The 24810-nt window shown below is 40.1% G+C and overlaps 1 protein-coding gene and 1 long non-coding RNA gene across 2 annotated transcripts; both read right to left on the bottom strand.

Moving 5' to 3' along the window:
- Positions 1-1878: 1878 nt before the first annotated feature.
- PSAT1 (phosphoserine aminotransferase 1) lies at positions 1879-18260 on the bottom strand. The gene is made up of 9 exons (XM_037373179.1): positions 18153-18260; positions 15903-15963; positions 14727-14796; positions 13444-13649; positions 11654-11826; positions 10436-10605; positions 6805-6933; positions 4171-4308; positions 1879-3569 (listed from the first exon to the last, which is right to left on the bottom strand). Exons 1-9 carry the CDS (start codon positions 18210-18212, stop codon positions 3464-3466), a joined length of 1113 nt encoding a protein of 370 aa, XP_037229076.1. The 5' UTR covers positions 18213-18260; the 3' UTR covers positions 1879-3463.
- A 3185-nt stretch (positions 18261-21445) lies between these two features.
- Positions 21446-24061, bottom strand: LOC119141203. The gene is made up of 2 exons (XR_005101873.1): positions 22414-24061; positions 21446-21932 (listed from the first exon to the last, which is right to left on the bottom strand). It is a non-coding gene; the product is annotated as an uncharacterized LOC119141203 (long non-coding RNA).
- Positions 24062-24810: the final 749 nt, after the last annotated feature.

The following is a 24810-nucleotide window of genomic DNA, read 5'->3' on the forward strand; positions in this document are numbered from 1 at the left end:
AATCCTGGTCTTAAATTATCAAGAGCCCAATTATCAACAGGAATGGGGATATCTCTTTCCAATTAAAGTGACTGATTTCATGTAAAACCTTGTAACATCTCACTTTTTAATTAGGTACATCCCTATCAAATACAAAGAGGTTCACCCTCATTTTCTTTTCTACCCCAAGAATGAAATACAGCAAATATTAATCATACACCAATACATTGCAGACCTAGTAACACTTTCAGCATACTTTGACAACTTGTAATCCATCAGTGTATGATGCCTTTCATTCCTGTTCCATTCCAAACATTTACTTGAGAGGCAAGAATAGGCTTAAACTTTTTACATCCAAACATCTCTAGGTACATCTAAAGATATTAAGCCTGTTACAAGTTGAAAAGAAAGGATTAATTTAAATAGGAGAAAAATATGAAAATATGGTGTCAGCTGACACAGGGGCAAGACTGTCCACACTGCTGTCCATATAAATAATTTATCCCCACTAGAATTACTAGTTACATAAGGATGTGGCAATACAGACTTCTAGTTCTTATTTAATTCTTCTGCGCCAGGCTTGGAGACAGTACCACAACTGCCATGGAAAGACCCTATTGTTGACAACTGACAGGAGCCCCCTGGAACAGGGTATCTTCCTGATGTACCTACAGTTCTCACCTGGGCTAAAGCATTCCTCACCACGCAGAGCAGGAACAGAGGGAATGCACAACCTCCTTGGCAGCTTTCTCTTCTTTGGCCAGGCCTGGGAAAGATACAGACAGGGACTTTTCTACTACAAACTAAAGAGCAACTGCTTTTGTCAAGTCAAACACAAAAACTAGGAGATGCAATAGAGACAACTCACTAAAAAATGAACTAGAAGCACTGTTTGTTGAGGAGAGCTCATCTCATCTTACAATTTGCTCTCTACATGTGCAAAGTCAGATGAGACCAGTGTTTTACTCCTGTTTTTTCCTCACCTCTGAATGGCCCAGAAGGAGTCATATTACACCAAAAAAAACCCCTACTTCCAAACACTGCAATTATTGACACAGCTTGGAAATACTGACATAAGGGAAACAGACCAGGAACCAGGACTCTCAGCAACCCTTGCTGAAATTCCTCCTGCTAATCTGATGAGTGGAAGTGGACCAGGGCTCAATACCCTGATTGCATCTTTCAGGGATGCAGCTTGGAAGGGTAGAACTGTTACACAGATTAGTCTGAAACAAATCTCAAGTAACTAATTCATTCAGCATATTCTCCACTCTTCCCAGCATTCATGGATCTTCCTCACATGATATTCAGTCAATCGCTGCTTGCTAATGTAGTCTTCACTCTGCATTTTGCTTTTACACGATTTTTGCCTTTCTGGGTACAACAAAAAAATAAGTCTTTAATTGACAAGAAGTTAGGCACAATTCAGAAACAGGAAAAAAAATGTCCCTGTTGGGCTCATGAATCAGCTGCATATGGCAGTGCCACCTTTTTCGTAGTCACATATAAAAGAATGCCTGCTAAGAGGCATGCAAGGCTATTATAAATAGAAATGTTTACTAGCTTTTAGAAAGAGGTAAGTCACAACTACTGTTGAAAATAAGGACACCAAATTCAGAGGAAGCAGAATTTTAGAAAGGTAGAAAGCTTAATATGGAACCTGAATTAGATCTTCATGACTGACTGGGCAAGAAAGGGTTCTCTAAACATTCTCACAGTAATACTCTTGTTTCCATGCTAGTTGTAGGAACAGCTATTTTCAGAAAGAAAAAAAACATAAATGAGGGAAGCTTGCTTTTTAGGAAAAAGGATGATACTGGAATCTTAAATTCTAACACACGTTATGCATGACTCATCCTTCCAAAGTGACAAAAACAAAAGCTTCAGACACACCAATACTTCACAGCATGCTGTGATAAAGTTTTTTCTTCACCAGTTTCTTTAATTAGAGTTACACTGAGCTGACAAAAATTTCAAAACAGTAGTCAAAGTGACAACTTTTCAAATAGGAATGTAACTCAACCCTATCACAACTGCACTGACTTGCTGTGAGGTTCCACCAAGAAACAGACAGTCCATCATTACCATTATTAATCTGTTACCACTGTACTGGAGTTACATAAAAATAATAAAAAAAAAACCCAGTCCCGTACCAGAGCTTACAGCCTGAAACCATCTGCAGTAATGCTAAACACTATGATACTAGCATATAGCTTCTAGGCAAGTTAAAACCAGAGGCTAGTGTCAATATACGGTCATTGGTAGTACATTCCCAAGCTAAGGAAGAAAAATAACTCTAAGGGTACTATAATAAATCTTCTGAAGGTATTTGCATAACCACAGTTCCTTCTCTAGCCCAGAGCATCAAAGGCTGGAATAAGGCAGAAGGATCAATTGAGAAAGTTGTACCAAAAGTGTGATGTCGCGTCAGGAGAAAGCAAGGAAGTCAAGGCTTGTATTCACTGCAGCCAGGCAAAGCCCCACATACAAAAGGCTACAGAACTAAAGCAATGAAAGGGTAGAGAACACACTGGCATAGTTAGAGGGAAAACATTTAAGAAACACCAGACAAAAAGAAAAAAAAAAAAGTCTGCTGCACTTTGGTCTAGGAAGTCAGAGCACAGAAAGTCACAGATCCATTCAGTGGCATACAGCCATCCAGTTTGGCACAAGATTAAGAAATTATAAAGAAGATTTTAGCAGAAGCATATACGCACACTCCAGAATAAGAATATAAAATTAACAACCTGAAGAATTTTAATATACAAAAAGCATAGAGAAATAAACAACATCTAAATTGGTGCAATTACAGACTCATTCATCTTAGCTTTGAACCAATAAATGGTTACATGAAAAAAGGCCCAGTCCCACAGACTTGAATGACAATGGGTACTGCTATATGGAACTTACGATAGTACTTCAAGCATGGGAGCAGAAGTCTGAAAGACAAGGTGCTCAGGTTAGGAACACAGATATTAACTCTTAAATACTACTGGTGGGGTATACTGTTGCAATATATCAAATAAACCAACTAGATATCCTCCGAGAACACCTACTATCAGTTCTAGCTTCAGTGTGCAGTCACAGATTTGTAAAGTATTACAGAAAGCTTATGACAAATTTTGTCTCCTGAAGTTTACTAAAAACAATTCATTGGTGATGAAGTCATCTGTGACTAGAAGCAAGAAACAGGCTCAGATCCATAGCATCTTACAGTGCTACTCATGTTTTAACCACACTTTGAAAATACTGTTTTGCAAGTCTCAGAACAAATCTTTATCAGCCTGGGGATCCTGACCTTCAGTGAAGCCAAGGCTGCCAAGTCATTGTAAGATTGGGCCTCAATTCCACGCAGTTAACTAAAACAGCTAGAGAAACTAAAAGAAAATAACTTGTGTGCTACAGCTGTTCAGTACCACAGTAACTTTCAAACCCTTTAGCTTTTATTCCACAGATGTGCAGCATGGCTTTAACCCATGAGCATTTATGATTGATGCATCTGCATGAAGCTTCTCATGAATGTTGCAAGCTTCTGAACATCTTCTACCGTCACTGCATTATATAAAGAGGCACGGATTCCTCCCACAGATCTGAATTGAAGAGAGGGAAGAAAACAAATAGAAAGATTTTGTATATTCTAGAAGAGATACAACATTCACAGATATTCAAACCTACTCCAAAGGGATAACAGTCACATTTCATGTAAACGAGAAGCAACATTTAATTCTTCAAGGCAAGCTTGCCATTAGAGAAACTCTATTAGTTGTTTACACTTCCAATGCTGTAGCCCTGCAACATAAAAGCTACTTTTAATCCCACAAGCACCAGTGAACGCGGTAAGGAACTCTTGCAACCAGGTCAACAAGCTGTGTAATGAAAGGCTTTATACAATGACAGAACCTGACCTCAAGAGTCATCTTTTGTATTTGCACAGACAGATGTATCAAATTGGAGTAGAAAGCAGACTTAAGCAGAAAGTTCTCTGAACCCCACCACACATAAGCAGTAGTTGAATCACCATCAGTCTCTGATTACAGTCTCTATCTAGACTGCTATTCCCAAGTGATGCCAAACCAATGAGTAGCAGTCCAAGAGTGAAAAAGGCCAAGTCAATGCATAAAGCCCGCTGCCGTACCACTGTAGTAACAGTTCATTCTGCACAGGAAAGGGATTCATCTGACAAGTACTTACCGATGCCCTTTCAGAGATATCATGTTAAGTTCCACAGCTTTCTCAAGAAATTTCTTTTCCAGTGCTTCATCACCCTTGATACTGCCAATACGGAAAGGGACATTCATTCTGCTTCGGTTCTTTTTCTCAACTGGACATCTAGAAAAGTTGTAGAATGTAATGATTAACCCATTTTGTGCTAAATTTACATTTCAACTATATACAACTTCAGAAAGTGAATAATTCCATCTGTTTAGCACCAGTCATTCCTCCATAATTGAAAAGGTCGTTACTTTCTATGAAAGAAACCAACCTTCCTTTTTCAACAGAGTATAAAAACAGAAAAAGTGGAAGGCTTATTGGCTGTTCCTGACATACTTAAAATTGTCCCCAGGGAATGCACAGGAGGCCTGTAGACAGGCCTAATTTAAAATACTTAATGAAAACCACCACCCCACCCACAACAGTCTCAGTTACATTCCCTCGGGTAAGTGAGGTTACAGCAAACTTTGACTAAGTCTTAAGCAGTTTCTTCTCTTTATCTTCAAAGACTGACACACTTATTTTCACTCATCATAAATACTGCCAGAACTGAGCTTGACTCAGCTAAACGGAACTAAAGGAAGTGTAAGAACACAGCATAAGGAAATTTCCCTGGACATTAGTGACTTCTGTCAGTGGTTTCAGTCCACCTTCTACCTTTAGTATTTTTCATGAACATCTTAAGTACAGAAGAGGTATCTAGAACAAGTCTTGCATCACATACATAGCCACAACATACAAGGAACATCACAGCTCCTTAATACTTAAAAATCCCTTTAATCTGAAGTAGAGAATTCAAGACACATTTAAAGCAAAATTTTTCTTCAATTATTTTGTGAGAGTAAGAACATGGGGAACAAAAAAAAGATTTAAGTATTTTTCTTTAGTGATTCTAGCTAAATGAATCATGAAGCCTCCTGATTTTTTCTGTCCTAAGGCTGTGACATGCCTAATGAATCCATGTAAGAATCTATAAGTTTTCTCACATTGCATGTAAGTTTCATACCTATTATTATTCTATTTGACAAAAATTAATAGAATTCTTTATTTCCTCCTTTGTATAGATGTCTTCATTATGAAGAGGAAAAGTCAATCACAACAGCTGTGTATACAAATTTTCTGCTTCAGATGCAACTAGGAAAACACTTCACAAATGCCTATGCATTCCCATGTCAGAACTGTAGCTACGCTATAGTGTTAAGAAGATCCAGTTGCTATCAGGCAATCTGAAGTAACTCAGTTTGTGCACAGCCTATGGAAAGCAAATTGCAAAATGGCACAGCACTTTGTGGAAGAAAAATCTCCGTTTCCTAAATGGTTTGTCACAATGCTTACCCAGTGAAGAATGCCACAGATTAGGAGATACCTAAAGCTGCCTTCTCAGCTGTAAAGTAAGTCTCCCTTGTAGTCATTAGGTACAATAAAATCCATTCTTAGCAGTATTGCTTAGTAAGATACATATAGCTCAGTTCATGAAGCTTGCTTTGCCTTCCCAGCTGACTACCTGCCATCCCATCTGCATTGCACTTCCCACCCACAGCCTTAGAGACCAGCCTACCAGAAACAAATTTGTATTTGTCGAAATATTTTTTTCAAGGCTTCATTTGCTTACTGAGGTTTATAAAAAAACCCTCAGGATTTCCGTAGAGTAGGATCACAATCTGATCATGGCAATGATAAAGGCAAAGCTGTTCTCGTTAACTAAATGGATAAGCAGAATGTATTAAATATTATGATGAAACTATATCCCTGCCAATTAAGGTTGTAGCCAGCTTTAATTTAAAATCCAAATTTAATTTGCCCTATCTAAACTCTGACTTGAAAGTTAATTGGCTCCTAAAACTGTTGATTTTATACTGAAGATTAAGGAAAATATTTTGCTGTTTCATAGTCAATTACTAGTTTGAGCTTGGTGAGTATTAGAATTATTCCAAATTACAACATCAGCTTTTAAGTATACATGTTTTGGGTCCTGTGAGCTCAAAACCACCTTGCATTAATATGTAAAAATCAGAGGGTTAGATCTGTTTGGAAAACCAGCAAAAATAACTGAAGAAAATAAACTATATGTAAAGAAAATGTATTAAATTTTGACTACGCTTACGTCTGCTTTTCCTGTTTCAGAACTTAGCACTGTTAGCTAATAAGAACACTATGCTTGACAGAGAGAAAGCAGAATCTTTGACTACTGAAGACAGATGGCAGGAAGAATAAAATGCAAAAGTGGTCTCTAAAATTTCTTACAAGCCACTTTCTCTGTTTTGGCCTGTATTTACCCAAGAGATTCAGTGAGCGTAAAAAAACCGGATATGCAGATCCTGGCTTGTATATGCTTCTCCTAGACTCCTGTATTTTAAGTTTAACATACATGTTATTAATATGTTTCACAACTGATCTATATAAACTTGAGATAATTTCCTACTGAAATAAGACTCAGTCTTGGATAGTTATCAAGTAAATGGTTTGCACAAGTAATTCCTGCAGGATCCCTCACAACTTATATATAAACTGAAAAGGTAACTTTAAAAATATGCTGCAATCAGACTCCTTAAATTACGAACGTTTGGCTCTGCAATAAATATTGAAACCAAGGGCAAGAGCATAGCAACTTACACATAGAATCCATTAGATTTGTCTATAATATCATAAATCATTCGTGACTTGATTAAACTAAGTTTATCCATAGCTGCAGCCCCGCCATTATTCTTTATCCATTCCAGTACCAATCCCATGATATAAATACTGCAAGAGGAAAAAACATGTTTCAGTCAGATTATTTAAAAAAAAAAAAGCAGAAAAATAACAGTCCTATTTAATAGTTAAAATGTTTCAGCAACAAAATGTTCTGTTTGGTTTTATGGTGCCTACAATTAACAACTCAGAATCTAGGCTATTTTAGTAATTATGACAATTCTAAGCAGGCCATGTTTTTTGGACACAGATGAAGTAACCCAAAATTCAAAACCTAAACAAATCTGTCGGACCAAACTTAATCCTTTGTACCACAGGACAAGTCCTGCAGGTTTCCTGCAACCCTGCAGGGCTCCCAAGGACATCCCCAGAACACACTGCATGGACTGCCATTTCATTGACCACACAACTGCCTGCTGAGTCCTAGAAAGAGCCAGAATTAGTGCAAAGTTAGTAGCATCCACCCTATACAGCTGCTCTGGCAAAAATACAGGGGTGCATCTCAAGCGCATGTACATTAATAAAGCCAGAAATCTAATCACATTTTCACAAATGTTAAATAAAAACTATAATCCTATTTCTGTCTAAAAAGACCTTTTGCCCACACGAAAAGTGAAGTCTGGCAAAACAAATAATGATGTATCACACTTAATTATTCATTACCATTCAAGTTCTAAGCAGAGATCTGGAAGCCTGTTGGCATCATGTGGCTTGGGACCAAGTATTTCAATGCTAGTTACTAAGTGCAACATAAAAAAATCCCTGAGGCCTTTTGCCTTTGTGCTTTTGCTACAAAGCTCAGCTTGTTCAAGTTCAGGCACTTCCCACGACTACAACACTTCACATAAAAAATCCAAAACTGTTCACAGGTTTTTATGGCATATTTTCAATAAGTTCACTTTTATTAATCCCTTCATTACAGATTCCAAGGGAGTGCTCAGAGAACATTACCCTATGAGTCTCCCTAACACAAATCTATCAGAAGGCTGTTTTAAACTTTGCTACTTCTAATTTCTCAGGGGATGCCAGCATCAAATCTTTGAACACTGCAGAATGAGGGAGGTTACAGACCATTTTATACAAAGCACCTTATAGCTTTGAGAGCACAATCTTGCTACATTTATGACAGCACACTCAACTACACCAGTGTAAAGAACTTCAGCGAAGGATAGCCTATGCCCTTGCCAAATATACAAGGCCACATTCCCTCTTACCCTCACTCCTTTGAGTGAAACTTCTTGGACAAGTCAAGTCAGCTTCAGAGTCACCCACAAGACCCAGCCAGCTGAAGTCTTTTATCCTTCTTTCATGTCAGTCAAAATAACATTTTTGGAGCAATTTTAAATGCAAAATGCATTCTGGAGCTTGGAAAAGAGATTTTTATAGCAAATTCATTGTTAATTTTAGCAAAGCAGATTACGGTCGAAGAGTCAAACTCTGTAGCACTGAGAGGTTAAAGCCATTAGCATCAACTTAATTTAATATCCTGCTGAAGTAGCTTTTGCAAATTCAGTTAATATTTCCTGCTTGTTTGCCAGCAAACCATTAGCGTGTGCAAGGAAGAGAGCAAAGAAAAAGAACTAAGCAGCTTTGCCAGCTCTTTACAAAAACTGGAATAGGCTTTTAGCACCAAGCCAAAAAGACGTGCACCCTGCCAACATTTCAGTCTGTTACATTCTGGATTCTGGAGTATACTCCAATGCAGGTCTGTAGCATGAAGTGAGATCTGGCACGACAGCGATCAGAAAGGAGAAAAGTCTGCTAGTTCAGCTTTATTTTCAGCCCCTTTAATCTTCCACTACCCTGTTAATGTTATTGACAGATACCGAGTTACAAATAAAGCAGCACTTCCTTTTCAAGCAGCTCTTTGCAGTGGCTAAAATAAAGTTACAGAATTTCATTCATTTTCCTTTTCAAACCAGAGGAGCAACACTGTGTTCAAGTGCTGAGATTAAGTAGAACTTCGGATTTTCAAATGGAAATAGCTTTGTACTTGGAAAACATGAACGGCTGGATTTAAGACCTGGCATATGCAAGTACACAGTGTCCGAAACTGTATGCGTGACTTGGCAGTCAGGAAGACAACTGATCATGAAATAGAGGCTTTATCAATTACTGGGAAAAACACACATACTGCCCATGTTACAAAGCCACATTCAGAAAGATGATAAAAACCTGGAAACATTGTAAGGCTAATTTTTGTTTTAACAGCAGCCCTAAGGATACTGGGTGTATACAGCTAATAGGGCAGACAGGCTGATAGCAAAGACTACGTTGCTGCAGCACTACATACTCTACGGTATGCATACCGCTTGTAAAATCTGGAACATACACCCACAAGATTTACTGCTCTTCTGATAAATTAAGATAACTGCTTCTATGTCATTGCAATAGTACACCCAACAGTGAGAATCAGCAGATTCAGAGTTGCAATTAGTATCAGTTAAAATTCTACTAAATTAAAGTAAGCAATGGTATTAAGGTAGGTTTTATATGTAGGAATCCCTGTACTTCATGGCTATACAGTGCCTTTAATAACTATTGGACATCATTAAGCAACTTAACTTTACAAATTCTGGCATGTACGAAAAAGCTGTAAGAGCTGAGATTAAACATGAATGTAAGATTGCATTATGAAATTATCCAAATGAAAATGAAATCTTATCTTCAAAAGCAGAAACCACTATTAGCAAAATAATTTTTAAAACCTGGTTTGAAGATCTTTTTTAAAATAATCATTTTAGTGGACACTGTTATGAAAATGCTCCAGATGAAGAATGAGTAGATATTACTGGCTCAACACCTAAATATTCAGTAGCAAAGCATCATTTCACTAGTCATCAGAAGCTAGGAAATAGTAATTTCAGAAGAACAAGCTGTAGTCTGTTCTGTTTCTTGCATACATGAAATCATCAGGTACATGCCAGTTTTATGATCTTGGTTGCTAGCAGTAACTATGAAGCCGGATCAATTTTATTTGTGGTTGTCAAGTCAAAGAACTATGCAAAGTTGTAGTAGAGAATAAAGCAAACTAATCACTAAAATGCCTTTAAAAAAATACTAGTTTAATTTCAAAATTGACAGTAGTAAATATGTAGCTAGAATGAGATACTAAAAAATAAAAGAATGTTTTAATTAAAAGTTTTAATAATATAAAACATAACAATAATATTTACTATTTTCCAAAGAAAAATCAATAGGGATCTGGAGGTTCAATTTCTGAGAACAAGCTCAGGAAGACATTAAATCACATCTGTACTGAGTATTCAAGAAGCAAGACTACCTGACAAGTTACCTACTTGCAACAATAGAAGCATCACCACTGAGTTTGAGTGGTGTTCGTGTAAGTCACAACTGGATCTTGAAACTTCTACAATGGAATTATGACAGACAATATTTACTTCCAAAAAACCCATGTCCTTTATAGCTGAGTCCCACTAGGCAACAGTGACTTGAAGATAAATACTCAACTTCTGAAACTTTTCTCAGTAAAAGCAGCAGATGGCAGCGCAGTAGCTTTCCGAGGGAGAGACTAAATAGCAGGGCAAGTTACCTGTAGCATGGTGGAGTGTTATACAAAGAGCCATTCGTCGCTTGCGTTTTGTAATCCAGTACTACAGGGCATTCTTTCAGAGCAAATCCCAGCAAGTCCTCACGTACTATTACAACAGTAACTCCAGCACAACCAACATTCTTCTGAGCACCAGCAAAAATGACGCCAAACTAATAGGAAGAGGGAGAGAAGGACTTACTACATGCATTTGCTAGTAGATGTTATAATGGACTCATACACCAATATCATTATACAATAGGTATACAACTCAGCTCAATAGCTTGGAGAATGTGTTGAAAATGAGCAAGTTATAGGTCAACGAGTTAAAAGTTCTGAATTCAAACTGCACTTACAGCTATAATTATCCCTTGTATGTCTATAATTAGAACCATGTATCTTCATTCAACTGAGGAATAAAATCACAATAAGTTTCCCAGTAATTTGCTAGATGTTCATTTAGTAGCTACAAAAAATTCTCAAGGTAGCCTGTCCCAATTTTACACTACTCCAAGCAAACCTACTAAGAATAAATTCATACATAGATCACAGTATTTTCAACCAATATGGTATTTCAGAACAGGTATCATATAACCAACCTGTTCAAAGAAGGCAGATTAAGAAAGGCCAAGATGAATGCAGTAACAATTGCCCCTTCTTTTTGCTACACACAGATAAGAAAGATCAAACATGCTACTTCACTAGTCAGTAACACTTCCCACTCCTAACACACTTTACAAATGTAAGTACTATGTTCTACCTCTGTATTACCTAAGAAAGACGCAGTAATTGTGAAGCACAAGAAGCTTTAGCAGCTTGAAAGGGGCTACAGATTTTTCCATGAAAGAAGCAGGATCAAAAATTCTGATTCACTGTACCCTGCTAGAGCCATACACACTATCTACAGAGTAAATATGATTCAGAATATATCTCGCTCAGCTACAGCATCAGATAAGACCACAGAGTCAACAAATAATCTTGGACAGCTATTAACAGGAACAATTTCAACATGGTTCAGTATGTTTTTACTGAAAAAAGGACACCACAAATCTCAAACTTCAAATTTCCATTTGTGTCCATCATCAGCTATCCAAATAACAAAATATTATTTCCTTAATTTCACTGTTCAGCATCTCTGGCCATCCAGACATTTCTAAGTGGCTAATTATATGCATTGAAGTTTGAAAATATTTTGTGCAGCCACTGTGTCCAATACTGTACCTTGGAAACATCCACAGGTCTGGAGAGGAAATTTGATGACATATCACAAACCAAGACTGCTCCTTTGACATCAGGTACAAAGTCAAACTCCACACCATGAACAGTCTCATTAGCACAGTAATAGACATAAGATGCATCAGGATTAAGATTCCAAGTGCTTGGGTCAGGAATGTCTGAGACAAAAAAAATAAAAAACAAAGGTCACTGGAGACAAATAATCTTCCTGGTGTGTAATTTTACTTGAACACAGGACTTAAGTGTAAACCCAGAACGATTTTGCAGTATGAAGTATTAATTATATTGTTAACAGAAAATATTTTATCTGCAAAGGAAATACCAATGCATTCCCAAAATTCTACGGTGAGCCATCAATAAACTTGCAAACATCCTTCTGGTTGTCAGCCCTTATTCCTCAAGGGATTTTCGCCAGGTTTGTAATCCCAAACTACTGCCCCAGGGGTCCAAACCGGCATTTCAGAGGAATTCAGGCACTGGGTCTAAGAATCCTCTTGGTGCTTTTGGAACTACTGTGGCATTCAAATTCTCACTGGCAAAGTTCTCTAAAGCTGTGCTTCTGTGCATTCCCAGAAGTACTTCAGTCTTTCCCAAGGTGAACACAGGGTTACCTCCCTCCCTCCCATTTAGGCTTTGCCACAGACTTACAAAACCAAGATTTCTTCTGCCAACAGGCAATATACAGGCATGCCCTAACAGCACAGAACAGGTTTGCATAGAACCAGCGGTTGCTCTTCCTTTCTTCTCTTCTCCAAAACATGAGGGGGAAAAAGCGCTGCTGTTTTCTCCACCATTATTTACTGCCTCTCCCCTTACTACAGCTGCCAAATGCTGAATACACTCCCCTAGACGGGTAGGCTGCAGGTTCAATTCCTTCCTGTGCCTCACAGGATATGAGCTTATCTTCCAAGTCAGTATACTAACTGATCATTAGGGCACTAACTCATATGGGGATACTCTGTCTTTCCTGTTGCCTCTAAACCCAGTTCAAATACTGTAATTTGAATCAGAGGGAAGGAAAGTAAGCATGACTGGCAGGAGCAGAAACCAAAACTCAGTTGTCCATGGTCCAAGAATCATTTATGTATATCCAGTGACAAAATTATACACTCAAAATATCCTTGAAACAGATTCTTACAAAAAATCCCAATGCCTCAATTACAGTTAAACTTTTTCTTCCTTCTACACTGTGGTTGTTAGATTATGTTATGTCCAGTAAGTAGCTCCAAGAGAAAGAGCTGAAAATGCTTCTTCCATTCCAGAGCCAACTTGCCTGTTACAACACACCTACTTTCAAGGGTTCCCAAATACCTATCTTTGCCACCCGTAACAGAACACAGGTCTCCCGTCTCCTGGAACAAAAAGGTTAAGCTCCCAGACATGCTTCTAAGTGTCAGATCAATCTCATCTTGAGAGCACCTGGAACTGAAATATCTCAAAATATCCCTGCATATAGCTTAAGAACTCAGTTCAACAACAACAAAAAAAAGAAGAAAAAAGATAAAAAGAAATGGACAGCCCAGACCATTCCCCTACCATTTTCCGGGATCTGCTTAACCCTAGTTTCAGAATTATTTTCTGGTGGAGACTGTTAAGCCATCTAACAGATCTCCCCATGATGAACATGGAGAGATGTAGCAGGCAATCTTCTGAGTGATGGGCAGTCAGCTCTGTAAGTAGTTAACATTCAGTAATGCAATAGCTGAGTTGGACTGGTTTTCAGAGCCATTCAAAAAGCTAAGCGGTAACATGGATGGATATAATCATCAACTTACTTGTATAGGTTCCTAGTTTTGGATGAACAATATTCACTTTGGCATACTTCTCTGCCTCTTTAGCTGCTTTTGCCGACCAAGCTCCGGTAACCACATAATCCGCATGCCTTCCCTCCTTCAAACCAATAAGATTAAGTGGGACTGCACTAAACTGACCAGATCCACCTCCTTGGAGGAAAATCACTTTGTAGTTTTCTGGTATATTTCTGCATGCAAGAAATAATCATTTATATTATTCCCAGAAGACACAGAATGCATAAAACTTGATACTATGCGTTTAATGGTAACTGAGAAATAACGCTGTCATTTTAGAAGACTCTGCCAAGAGGTTAGACCAAATCCCACTAACTTACCTCAGCACTGGTCCCATGTAAAAACTTAAGAATAATGCTATACATTCTACTAACAATTATTTGCTGAAAACAAATGCCTCCCCTTGGATAGCATTAAACAAATTCACTGAGAAGCTCTACTATCATAGCACACACAAGCCTGAAAGATATTTCTACAGAATTACTGCTCACTTTTAATTTTATTGCTAATTTCACAGCTTTTCTGTCAGACTAAGAACTTCAAACTGAAGTACTCACAGCAGAATTCAGCTTCGAGACCCTTCAATTTGAAAGTGCAACTGTAAATTGTACATGCAGAGCAAGTGCCTTAAGTTGTTCACACTGTCACAAAAATAACTTGTTCAAATTATTAAGACTCTGTCCATAATTCTGGCTGTGACCGAGAGTCAAGCTTTTATATGACATGACCAACATCTACTACTACGAGAACATTAATTCTAATACACAGTATATTTATTTCAAACTTTAAAATATTAGTCGCACTACAAATAGGAAAAGGGCTCCTGATCAGTGATTCTAAAACACATCCACAGAGCTTATGTTAGTAAAATCAGACTGTTGAGTAATGCATAGATCACCTCTATACCATTAGAGAAATGAGTTGTTGTTTCTACTTATTTCTTGAAGTTGATGCCCTTTGTGAATTCCATGAAAGTGACAAAAATTAAAATTTCAGAAAAGTCAACCAGTCAGTGTTTAGTAGACACATAAAAAACATCTTAACCTAATAAAAACGTAAAAACCCTTTGTTACATTCAAATAAATCAGCATCAGACAAACAGAAAACCAAGGTACTCTCCACTCAGACACAGCACCTTAAAAAAAAACCCAAACACCAAAACAGGTGCTTTCAATGAAAGGTCCCAATATTAATCATTATTGGTGCAACTAGCACAAGCATGAAATAAAAATGAGGAATAATTCACTTACAGCAATTCTCGCATAAGACTTTCAGCTGTATTTAGAATTTTCATGAAATCTGAAGTTCGATGGCTCATTTCTTTGGTGGATAGGAAAAACGAAATAACAAGAAACAAAATTATAATACATCAATGCAATTTAAAATTGTGTTAAGTTTTAACCATTCTATACCACAGACCCAAAATGCCTGAAGGCTCCCATTCCCAGTCCCAACTCCTATGTATTTTTGCTTAGCCCTCCTAAATATCCACACAAGACTTATACCTCCAGTTCAGGCAAATCCAGTCCATTCACATTCAGCATCCACATGACCTTACCACCCCCAGGAACAACTACATTTGCATGAAAAAAACTCCCTAGAAAGGTGTAAGTTTTTCTCACTCTGAGAACCTTCTCTGCTACTAATGCTGTAGCAAGCATGGAGAAAGGCACAGGGGGTTGTTTTAGTCTCTTACTTTTAAGAAGTAATCCTAATTAAACATTAAGGTCACTTAATTCCTTTTATTAAGCCTCCACACTTTCTTTCATCTGTAAGAGTGTACAATTTAAATGTGAAACCAAATCCTGCAGAGAATTCAGCAACCAAAGCTTCACAGGACTAGTAAAATGCTGACTATCATCTTGCATGAAAATTTTGTGCAACTGGGGCCGAAAAGCCAGTCAGCTACTCACATAGCACAGAAGACACTTTCCTCCTTACGACAGGACAGCATGGCCTTCCTAACAGGAAGGATGCTATATATCCAATACATCTGAAATGTTTTGTCACACAGCATACAAGATATTCTATATGGTATCTATGTACACACATATACACATATAGTGGTGTATACATATATAGTATTTTACAGGCATACATAAAATATTTTTTCCTGTATTGCCTCTATATACATACACACACATACATACACATTCCTGCCCCAAGATTCAAAAGTACTGATGTTTTACATATTAGTTATCTTTTCTGTCCAGTCCTTTGTTTTAGATCACTAAATATCTGGCTACGTATCATTTTACGGTCTCCTGATACATGGTGGAAAACCAGTATGAAAAAGCATTCTCTGGACATACATGTTACCAGAATAAGGTATTAGAAAAGGAGCTGAAATCCCAAGATCAAAACCCCTTATTACAATTTGGTTAAACATCTACATTCTGAAAAATACAGAATTTTTGAAGTCTTACCGAGAACACTTATACCAAGCCCTTTGTAGTCCACCAATTCCTTCTGTGCTTCTAATAATACCTAACAAAAGAAAAAATCCAAAAAGAAATTAAGGGAATTTCCCACTATCTGGAGTCACTGATGCATCATGCATATGCCAGCTGCTCTATCGTATTGCAGTAACATGACATTTGTCAAGTGAAATTACCAGAAGTATATTCAGCAATATAATTTCATTGTCTCTAGTAGCTGAGGGCTTTCCACAACATCGCACAATTAAATCATATGCTTGTTGTGAAAACTGTGTTTTAAATTATTATTTCAAGAGTTAGATTTCCACATTTCAGAATGATTTCTAGGAGTTGTATGAACTCCCAACCTTTTACAGAACACAGTATTTGTATATGTACTCTTTCTAATCAAGTATCTTAAATATCCACCTCCAGCCCTCCGCCCTATGTTCTTTTGCTTGACTTGTGCGAATAAGACAACCAAGATACTGAGGAAAACAAAGAAAAGTCATCTTGGGGAATATGATACCTCAAACTGACCCAACAAGACAAGGCCTGGTTTTACAGAATTAAGTCCCACACTTTTTGAAGATGAGCCTAGAGAAGTTATCGAAAGTTAAGAAAGAAATGAAGCAACATTTTGAGATAACCAAAAAATGCAGGTCACTCCTGGGAGCCCTAGCCAGGTAATCTGCTGCTTCAACCTTCCATTTTTCTTTCTTCTCCCATACCTCTCAAATATCAGCGAAGTGGACTTAGATTCTAACCGTTGGATCTGCAGCTTCTGATTTCAGTAAATTCTTGTTTGATACAACATTCTTAATTCTTCCTAAGGGAAGTACAGGAGGGAGCCCCAGCAGAAAAGCCACCAAAACACACACTGCATGCTTGCATCCCAGGGAGATGGCAAGAAACCACACACTCAGGACAGCTACAGGAGCAAGAAGTCTACCTTGCTGACAAGGTATCCACATGGCCTTGTCACCTGTAACAGCAGAAGTCAACCAGAAACAACTGCTGCTTTTGATGTTGAGAGATTTCTAAATTTTAACCACTGTGCTTCACATGCAAATTTATCAATGCCAGAGGAGGGGGCAGAAAGGTCAAGGGGAACACACAGACTATTAAAAAGTGCTTGGTAAAATCCAATTCTGTTAGGAACATTCTTTATCTGACAATCTGCACACGCCTTACAATAGCCATTTATCATATGCCTTGTAATAGCCATGAAGAGCTTTGTCTACCTTCTTGCTTCAATGAGTCTACCGCACTTCATACATGGTATCAGCCCACAAAGTGGAACAATTGAGGTGATACAGTAGTCCATATAGAAGTACTGCATTTTCAAGAGGGGAAAACAGATTAATAATATGGAGTTCAGCTATGCTCGCCTCAAACCCTAACGCCAGTTTTCAGTACTGTCCATTACAGAGTTGGATACTGCAGCAGTTCTATTAAAAGTCCCTGTAAGAACCAAGGGCTCATGACAAAACAACAAATTTCTTTGCATCATAATCTGCACAGGGCATTTCCATTTGGGCCGGGGGGAGGACAAGAAGCTGCTCTACAGCAAATTTGTTTGCCCCAAGAAAACTGTTAAATAAGTAACACATAAAACAATGAAGGAAACTAAGAAAAGAATAAAAAACTTCCACAATAAACAACTCTGAAGATGGAAGTCAGATGCGCGCAACTTGGCAGAAACCGCCCCCTCTCCATATGTAACTGGATAATCACTGGCTGCTGATGCAACTTTCCAAAAGGTTGAGTCTACACTATACTCATTGTAATTTCTTAAATAAAGACTTCTCATGGAATTACCATGTTATTTATCAGCTGACAAACAATACACGCAACACGATTGCCTCTGTGCACCTGAGGAGTTACTTCCCACCTCAAAGCTGATAATACCCCTTGGTGAACGATCGGATTCAGAAAAAAAACAGGAGAGCCTTCCTAAAGCCACATTACGGCGCGTTTCCAAAACGCTGAACTTAGCAGGGCGTTTACTTGGGTGGCGAGAGGGAGAAGAAACGAGGTCTCGTTGTTAGGCGGCTAAGCCTTTTTATTACTATTCACCAGAGTCTCCGCAGCCCTCGCTCCGCGCCCGCGGAAGCCCCCGGGAAGCGAGGGGCCCCCCGCAGCGTGCGGGCAAAGCCACGGCTGCCCCCTGCAGCGCCGGCAGAGCGCGGACACCCACACCCCAGCCCTCCGCGATGCCCTAGCCCGCGCCGGGAAGGGCCCCCCGCCCCTACTCACGGAGCGCGGCAGCTTCGCCGGCCCGGCCCCGAAGTTCGCCACCTGCCGCCCGCACTCCATGCCCGCTCCGCTCCGCTGCCGCCGCCGCTGCCCCGCTCAGCCGCCAGCCCCCGCCGATATAAACCCGCCGCCGCCGGGCCGCCGATTGGCTCCTGTCACACACACCCAGGAGGCGGGGCGGTAGCCTTTCCGGCCCGCCCATTGGCCCCCCGCGGCAGCGCCCCAGCCGCCTATTGGCAGTGCGGCCACGAGGAAACAGCGTGATCAGGCTGGCGGCGGCGTTGGGCGAGGCACGCGGGGCGCCGCGAGGGGCTCGCCACGCGCGAGGCAGCCCCGCCCCCGCCGCGCTGCCGCCTCCTCAGGGAGCGTCCCCTTGGCGAACGGGGGAGTTCGGCCCCGGCCCCGGGGCGGGCTGGCGGCCTGTGTCACCCGAAGAAACCTAAAGTGGGTTCCGGGGGAGGACCGAAAGGGGTGGCAGGGGCTGAAATGTGCCCTGCCTTTGGAAAGCCTCGGCAAAGCTCGCCTCAGCCGTCACTGCGCGCAGGGCCGCAGGCAGGCGGTAACGCACCCGTGTCCTGCGGCAGCTTCACAATGCTGCTGCAGAGCTGGGACACTGGCTCCAAAAGCGATCTGTATGCATGCGTGAGAAACGAAAAACAGCAATCCACAGTTACAATGCATTTCAGGTGATAGTTCACTTGAAAGAGGTGGTTTCACAGTACCCAAATTCTGTGTGAATTTGTTCCTCGAGGAGCAGGATACCCACCTTCCCTAATCCAAGAAGGACTGCATTGCTGTGCACTGTTTGCCCTAGCAGCCCAGTGCATGCAAATTGTCGTTTGGATTTCACAGAAAGGGAATGAAATCAAAAGAGGTGTGAAACTTAATTTCAGGGAGTGGATAGCAGGGCTGGGACTTGCCTTGAGGCCTGCCAGATCCTGGGCTGATATCCCTGAGTGTTAACCTATTCTTTCCACAGATACCTTGGTGTAAATTCATTGAAAACAGAGTTTGCATTTCAATTTAAGTCTTGTAACTGAAGGAGAGACCTTAGCTCATCCAATTTCTTCTAATTGTTTTAGTGAGAAACATAGTGCTTTACAGCCAGTTTTCAGACATCATTTTGAAAGCAGTAGCAGTACATCAGTTCTGACAAAACAAGCCAGTAGGGTATGATTGAAAACAGATGGGCTTTACTGAGTCCCATGATTTTCTAGTATCTTGCATGAGATTCATGATGCTTATATGGAGCTGCATAAAGCACAGCTCTTGAACACCTTAGCCTGCCCAGTTTTGCCCATAATGCTGGGTCTACTTTAGTCCTGTGCATGTTCACCATGTTAATCATCAAAATTAATTACCTGTATACCAAATTACTTTTTTTTTTTCCCTCCAGAAAAGTAAGCGTTGATACCCATAATTTTGTGAATACTGAGATTTCTGCAAAAGGCCATTTTTCATTACAAATTATTTCACTGCAGACATACTGACTACTTGATAAAATAATAAGAATTTACAGATTACAGCTTGATGTGGTATTTAGCAAACAGTAGTTATTTTGTTTAAAAGATTGTCAACAGAGACAGTGGTTTTAGAGCAAAGATAACCTTCATTTCAATAATAGCTATAGCTTAAGAAAAAACTGTCAAACTCACTTTCAGATACCAGAACCCTCCTCAGTTCTACAGAGATAATAGCAGACCTCACAGACATTACAGGCTGGGTACATCCTCTTCAAAATACCAAGGTATTTCTAAAGTATGTCTCAGGCTGCAACAGCCAGAACAACTACATTACTTCTAAATATTAAAATTAGTTCTAATTAAATAGAAGCCTATGCTGAACTGCTCAGTAACAATGTAGATGCGACTACAATATAATTATGTTTACTAGTGTCTTGAATAGAAACAGGCTTAGCTGATAGGGGCTCCTTGTATGGGCTTTTCCTGATCTTAAACCCAGACTATCTACTTCTGCCTGGAGAGGCAACTTCAAACTCCAGCTTGTTTGGGAAAAGGTATCCTAGGGGAAAAGCAGTCAGAAATAGGTTAGGTGGGCGATTCGGGTCGGGAAGCCTGGCCACTACTACAGGAAGTGCTTCAGCATTTGAGCAGGATCAGTCTTGAATGCTAGCTGCATGGCACAAAGTGCAAGGTAAATTAAAACTTCGGAATTAAAAGTGTAATTCAAACGTCTGGCACAAAGAGCTAGAACACAAAAATAGAAACTCGGCAAGCTGGTGCTGGTATCGGCTCAGAGCACAGGGAGCAAATATCAGCTATTGTAGTTTTTCAGTTCAGGGAAGTCCCATCCTGACTAGAGGGGTCAAAAATAGCAGCTTCCATGAGATCAGAGGACAACTGTACTGTAAGCCTTGCCACCCAGATCTTTAGAAAATTAATTTCATATTGTGCATTGATGGTGAGTAAAAATTGATAGGGATGTATAAACCAGAAAGTTTTCTCAACATGGAATAGTCCATTTCTGCTACACGGAAGGGATAATTATGTTTTTGCAGTTGGAGAGAATGAAGAGGAATAGTAAAGGTCACATCAGAGTTTTGTTTCTATTAAATTGAGATTTCTCCTATTTTAATATTTTGCTACCAGCAATTATGATTTAATATTTTTATTACCTCAAAATCCGTACTCAATATGCATAGTCACACAATATAAAAGGGAAGCTTTCAAAACCATGACTTCCAGGAATGCTTCTGGCTTCTAGCATTTGACAGAAAATCTGACCCTTCAAGTGCCACAAATCCCTGCAGATGAAGGTGAATTTGCATAATTAACACAAAAGCAGAGAGAGCAGTATTTACTATGAAGCATAACTGGAAAAACAGAACAAAATAAAAAAAACCCAGAAAAAGTGTAATATTTAAATAAAGTTTCAGTTTTCAGTGAACTTTTATTGGGTTCATCGTGATTTCATGCTATGCTGGACAGAAAAACCTTCATCAGCTACTGCTGGAAAAGAATCAGCTCACACAAGGAGAGCACATGCACATGAGTTCTCTCTCTGGTACAACAACAGACAATCTGACATAATTTTTAAAAGACACATAATGCATAGCAACTTGGCAGCTGTTTCAGGAGGCAGCTGGGACGTCTGGTCCACCAAACTAGTGAGACTAGTAAATTTTGATGGGACTTAAAAACCAAGATGCAGGTAGCTCAGACAAGTGTTTGGAGTTATTTTGTTTTCCAGAGATTTGGCTACAAATACTTAATTAGGAAATGTGAAAAGTACACCTTTTGGAAGCCCAGATGAAGAGAAAAAAAATGCTTACATTTTGTAAGTAAACAGTAACATGTTCTCTAGCAAACACCTGGCCTATTGATTTCAGGCTTTTATGTCAAACAAGAACATAGACAAATACGTAAAACATTAACTAATAGCAAGGGGTTGAAACAGTTTCTATCCAAACTCTGGGTAAAATGGTTGCATAATCATTTGAAATGTATATATGTGTATATATACACACAATTTTTTAGAACTTTTTCATTAATATACATTATTCTTACATCTATATGTGCAACATACGTTTTCTTTATATATCGATAATATTTTTTGAAAATTATTTTTAAATCATTAGAAATCTCTTGAAACTTCTAAAATACTCATGAGAGCCTTAAAAATTCTTCTTCCCAGGTAACTCACATCCATTATCTCTATTGACTTCAGATCCATTGTCCAACTATGTATAACATACGTACTCCAGATTCTCACCGTGATACACAACAGCACCAGTGATGAGAGGAAGAATCCTTCATGTTTCTGATTTAAAAAAAGAAAAACTTATTAAGTACTAATCCCAATGAAAAAAATATGCCCACCTAAGTTACGTACTGCCTGGTCAATTTTGCTTTAAATGATAATGTTTGACATAATTGATGTTTTTAAAGCAAATACTAATAGTATTTAACACAAAAGGTATTTATGCCACCTCCTTATATGCATACAATACATAAACTGTTTTAGGTTCTTTATGGTATTTTCAGGAAGAAATAACAGATTCATAATCCCTAACATCACAAATCTGAATACTTTTGAATTCATAATTTTATCCACGGTTTCACAGTGATTAGCTTTAGAGTATTAGCTTTAAAAAGGGAACATGAAGCATTTCGACGGTGAAGAAACCGACTGCATGTAATTCTTCAGTCAAACCAAAATCACAAGCAAAGACGCATGATGAAGCAATAGACCTCAAATATTTGGGACAATATCTAAGAAAGTGCACAGATTAATATATTACCTGCTATTATTCTGAAGTGACAAAGTCTGTATAAATAATGTACTTTCATTGTGCAATTACTTGTGCAATATTGCAATAGCTAAGGTAATGTCATCCTGCTTGCTCAGCAGAAAATTCTATTTGAGGATTCATGAGTTTCTTCATAATTGTCAACCAATTGCAGTCAGGAATTTCTATAGATCTTGTCTTCCAGAACTCTCACAATAGATGAAAAAGAAAGCTACACGGTTACACATTATTTTTTCACCCCTAGTTCAGACCAAATCATTTTGCCTAATTCTGTATATGAAAAATATCTTCCATTGCTCCATCACACTCTGTCCCCTTCACTCTGCAAATGAAATACACATTGCCAAAAAAAAAAAAGAGTTAATGTGAAACAGGTTAAAATGTGATGATCATTCAAAATCTCAGCCAACACTGTAAATCACAGAATCGCAGAATGGTCAGGGTTAGAGGGGACCTCTGGAGATCTTCTAGGCCAACCCCTGTTAAAGCAGCTTCACTCAGAGCGGGTTGCACAGAGTTGCCTGCAGGTGGGTTTTGAATGTCTCCAGAGAAGGAGACTGCCCAGCCTCTCTGGGCAGCCTGTCCCAGGGCTCTGTCACCCTCGAGGTAAACAAGTTCTTCCTCATATTCAGATGGAACTTCCTAAACAGGCTGCACCGGCCCATCTCTCTCGGCCTTCCCTCATGAGGGAGATGCTCCAGCCCCCTCACCCCCTTGGCAGCCCCCCGCTGGCCCCTCTCCAGTCGCTCCCTGTCTCTCCTGAACTGGGGAGCCCAGCGCTGGGCACAGCACTCCAGGTGCGGCCTCACCAGGGCAGAGCTGAGGGGCAGGACACCCCCCGCACCCGCTGGCCACGCTCCTCCTGATGCAGCCCGCGCTGGCAGCGGCCTTCTTGCCCACCAGGGCACACTGCTGGCCCACGGGCCACTCGGTGTCCTCCAGGCCTCCCAGGCCCTTCCCCGCAGAGCTGCCTGCCAGCAGGTCAGCCCCAGCCCGTGCTGGTGCGTGGGGTCGCTCCCCCCCGGCGCAGGACCCTACCCCTGCCTTTGCTGAGCTTCATGACGCCCCCCCTGCCCCACTGCCCAGCCTGCCCGGGCCCCGCCGAACGGCAGCGCAGCCCCCGGGGTATCAGCCGCCCTCCCAGCGCTGTACCACCAGCAAACTCGCTGCGGGCACGCTCTGCCCCTTCACCCAGGGCGCTGGGGGGTGGGCTGAGCAGGACGGGACCCGGTGCTGAGCCCCGGGGCACAGCGCTGGCTGCGGGCCCCCAGCTGGGCTGCGCCGCTGGTCACAGCCCTCTGGGCTCTGCCATCAGCCAGGTCTCAGCCCACCTCCCTGCCCACGCGCCCAGCCCACCCGGCCTGCGCTCACCTGGGGCGGCTGTGGGAGACAGGGGCAAGAGCCTTGCTGAGGGCAGGGCAGACAACACCCACTGCTCTCCCCTCATCCACCCGGCCAGGCGTTCCAGCACAGAAGGCTATCAGGTTGGTCAGGCGTGATTTCCCCTTGGTCAATCCATGTTGATTACACCCAATTAATCTTTTCCATGCTTTGAGGTGACCTCCAGCATGAGCAGTTCCATCACCTTGCCAGGGATGGAGGAGAGGCTGACTGGCCTGTAGTTTCCCTGAGTCCTCCTTCTTGCCCTTTTCAAAGACTGAAGTGACACTGGCTTTCCTCCAGTCCTCAGGCACCTCTCATAAAAAGTGAAATAAAGGCAAAATACTTAAATTTGATCAGTTTTTTAAAAAGACAGCTTTTCATGACCACTGCACAATGTGCTGACTTTTCAGCATTTGAACTTTCTCATGAAGATGAGCACTGCATGTCAGATTCTACTTATCCAATCTCACAGAGTTCGCATGTGAAAAAGTCATAGAAATAAGTTATTTTAAGGAAATAAAATTGAATGGCTCATTCAAAAGCAAAATTCACTCCCATTGTTGAACCAAATGACCGAGACTTAAACCCTGAACTAAAACAGCCTAGATGTGTTTTTAAGCAACATAAAATTTGCATTTGGAAGAATGAAACATTTTCCTAAAGCTTGCTTAAATGTTTAGCATCTTCCTCATCTCTGCATCCCTTCCTAGTAACTTATATTCTACAGAACTCCCATTTACATACAAAATAGTAGTTAGTGAAGGAAACAATTATTGTATTAAGCTCTTGACTGATTGCCTTCTCATGGCCCTCAGGCAACTGTACAAATAGATACTACTTTATTTTTCAGGGCCATACTGAAATGTATCTTATTATTCCTGGTGCAAAGCAAAATGATTTTCCATGCCACACCAAACTCTGTTACTGTGTGCTATAGTTCAGAAGCTGCAAATCAGTTGCCTGTGCAAAACAATTATATTATTTTAGTTTTGTATTCTTACATTT

This window comes from Falco rusticolus, chromosome Z (genome assembly GCF_015220075.1).
Source record: "Falco rusticolus isolate bFalRus1 chromosome Z, bFalRus1.pri, whole genome shotgun sequence".
NCBI lineage: Eukaryota > Metazoa > Chordata > Aves > Falconiformes > Falconidae > Falco > Falco rusticolus.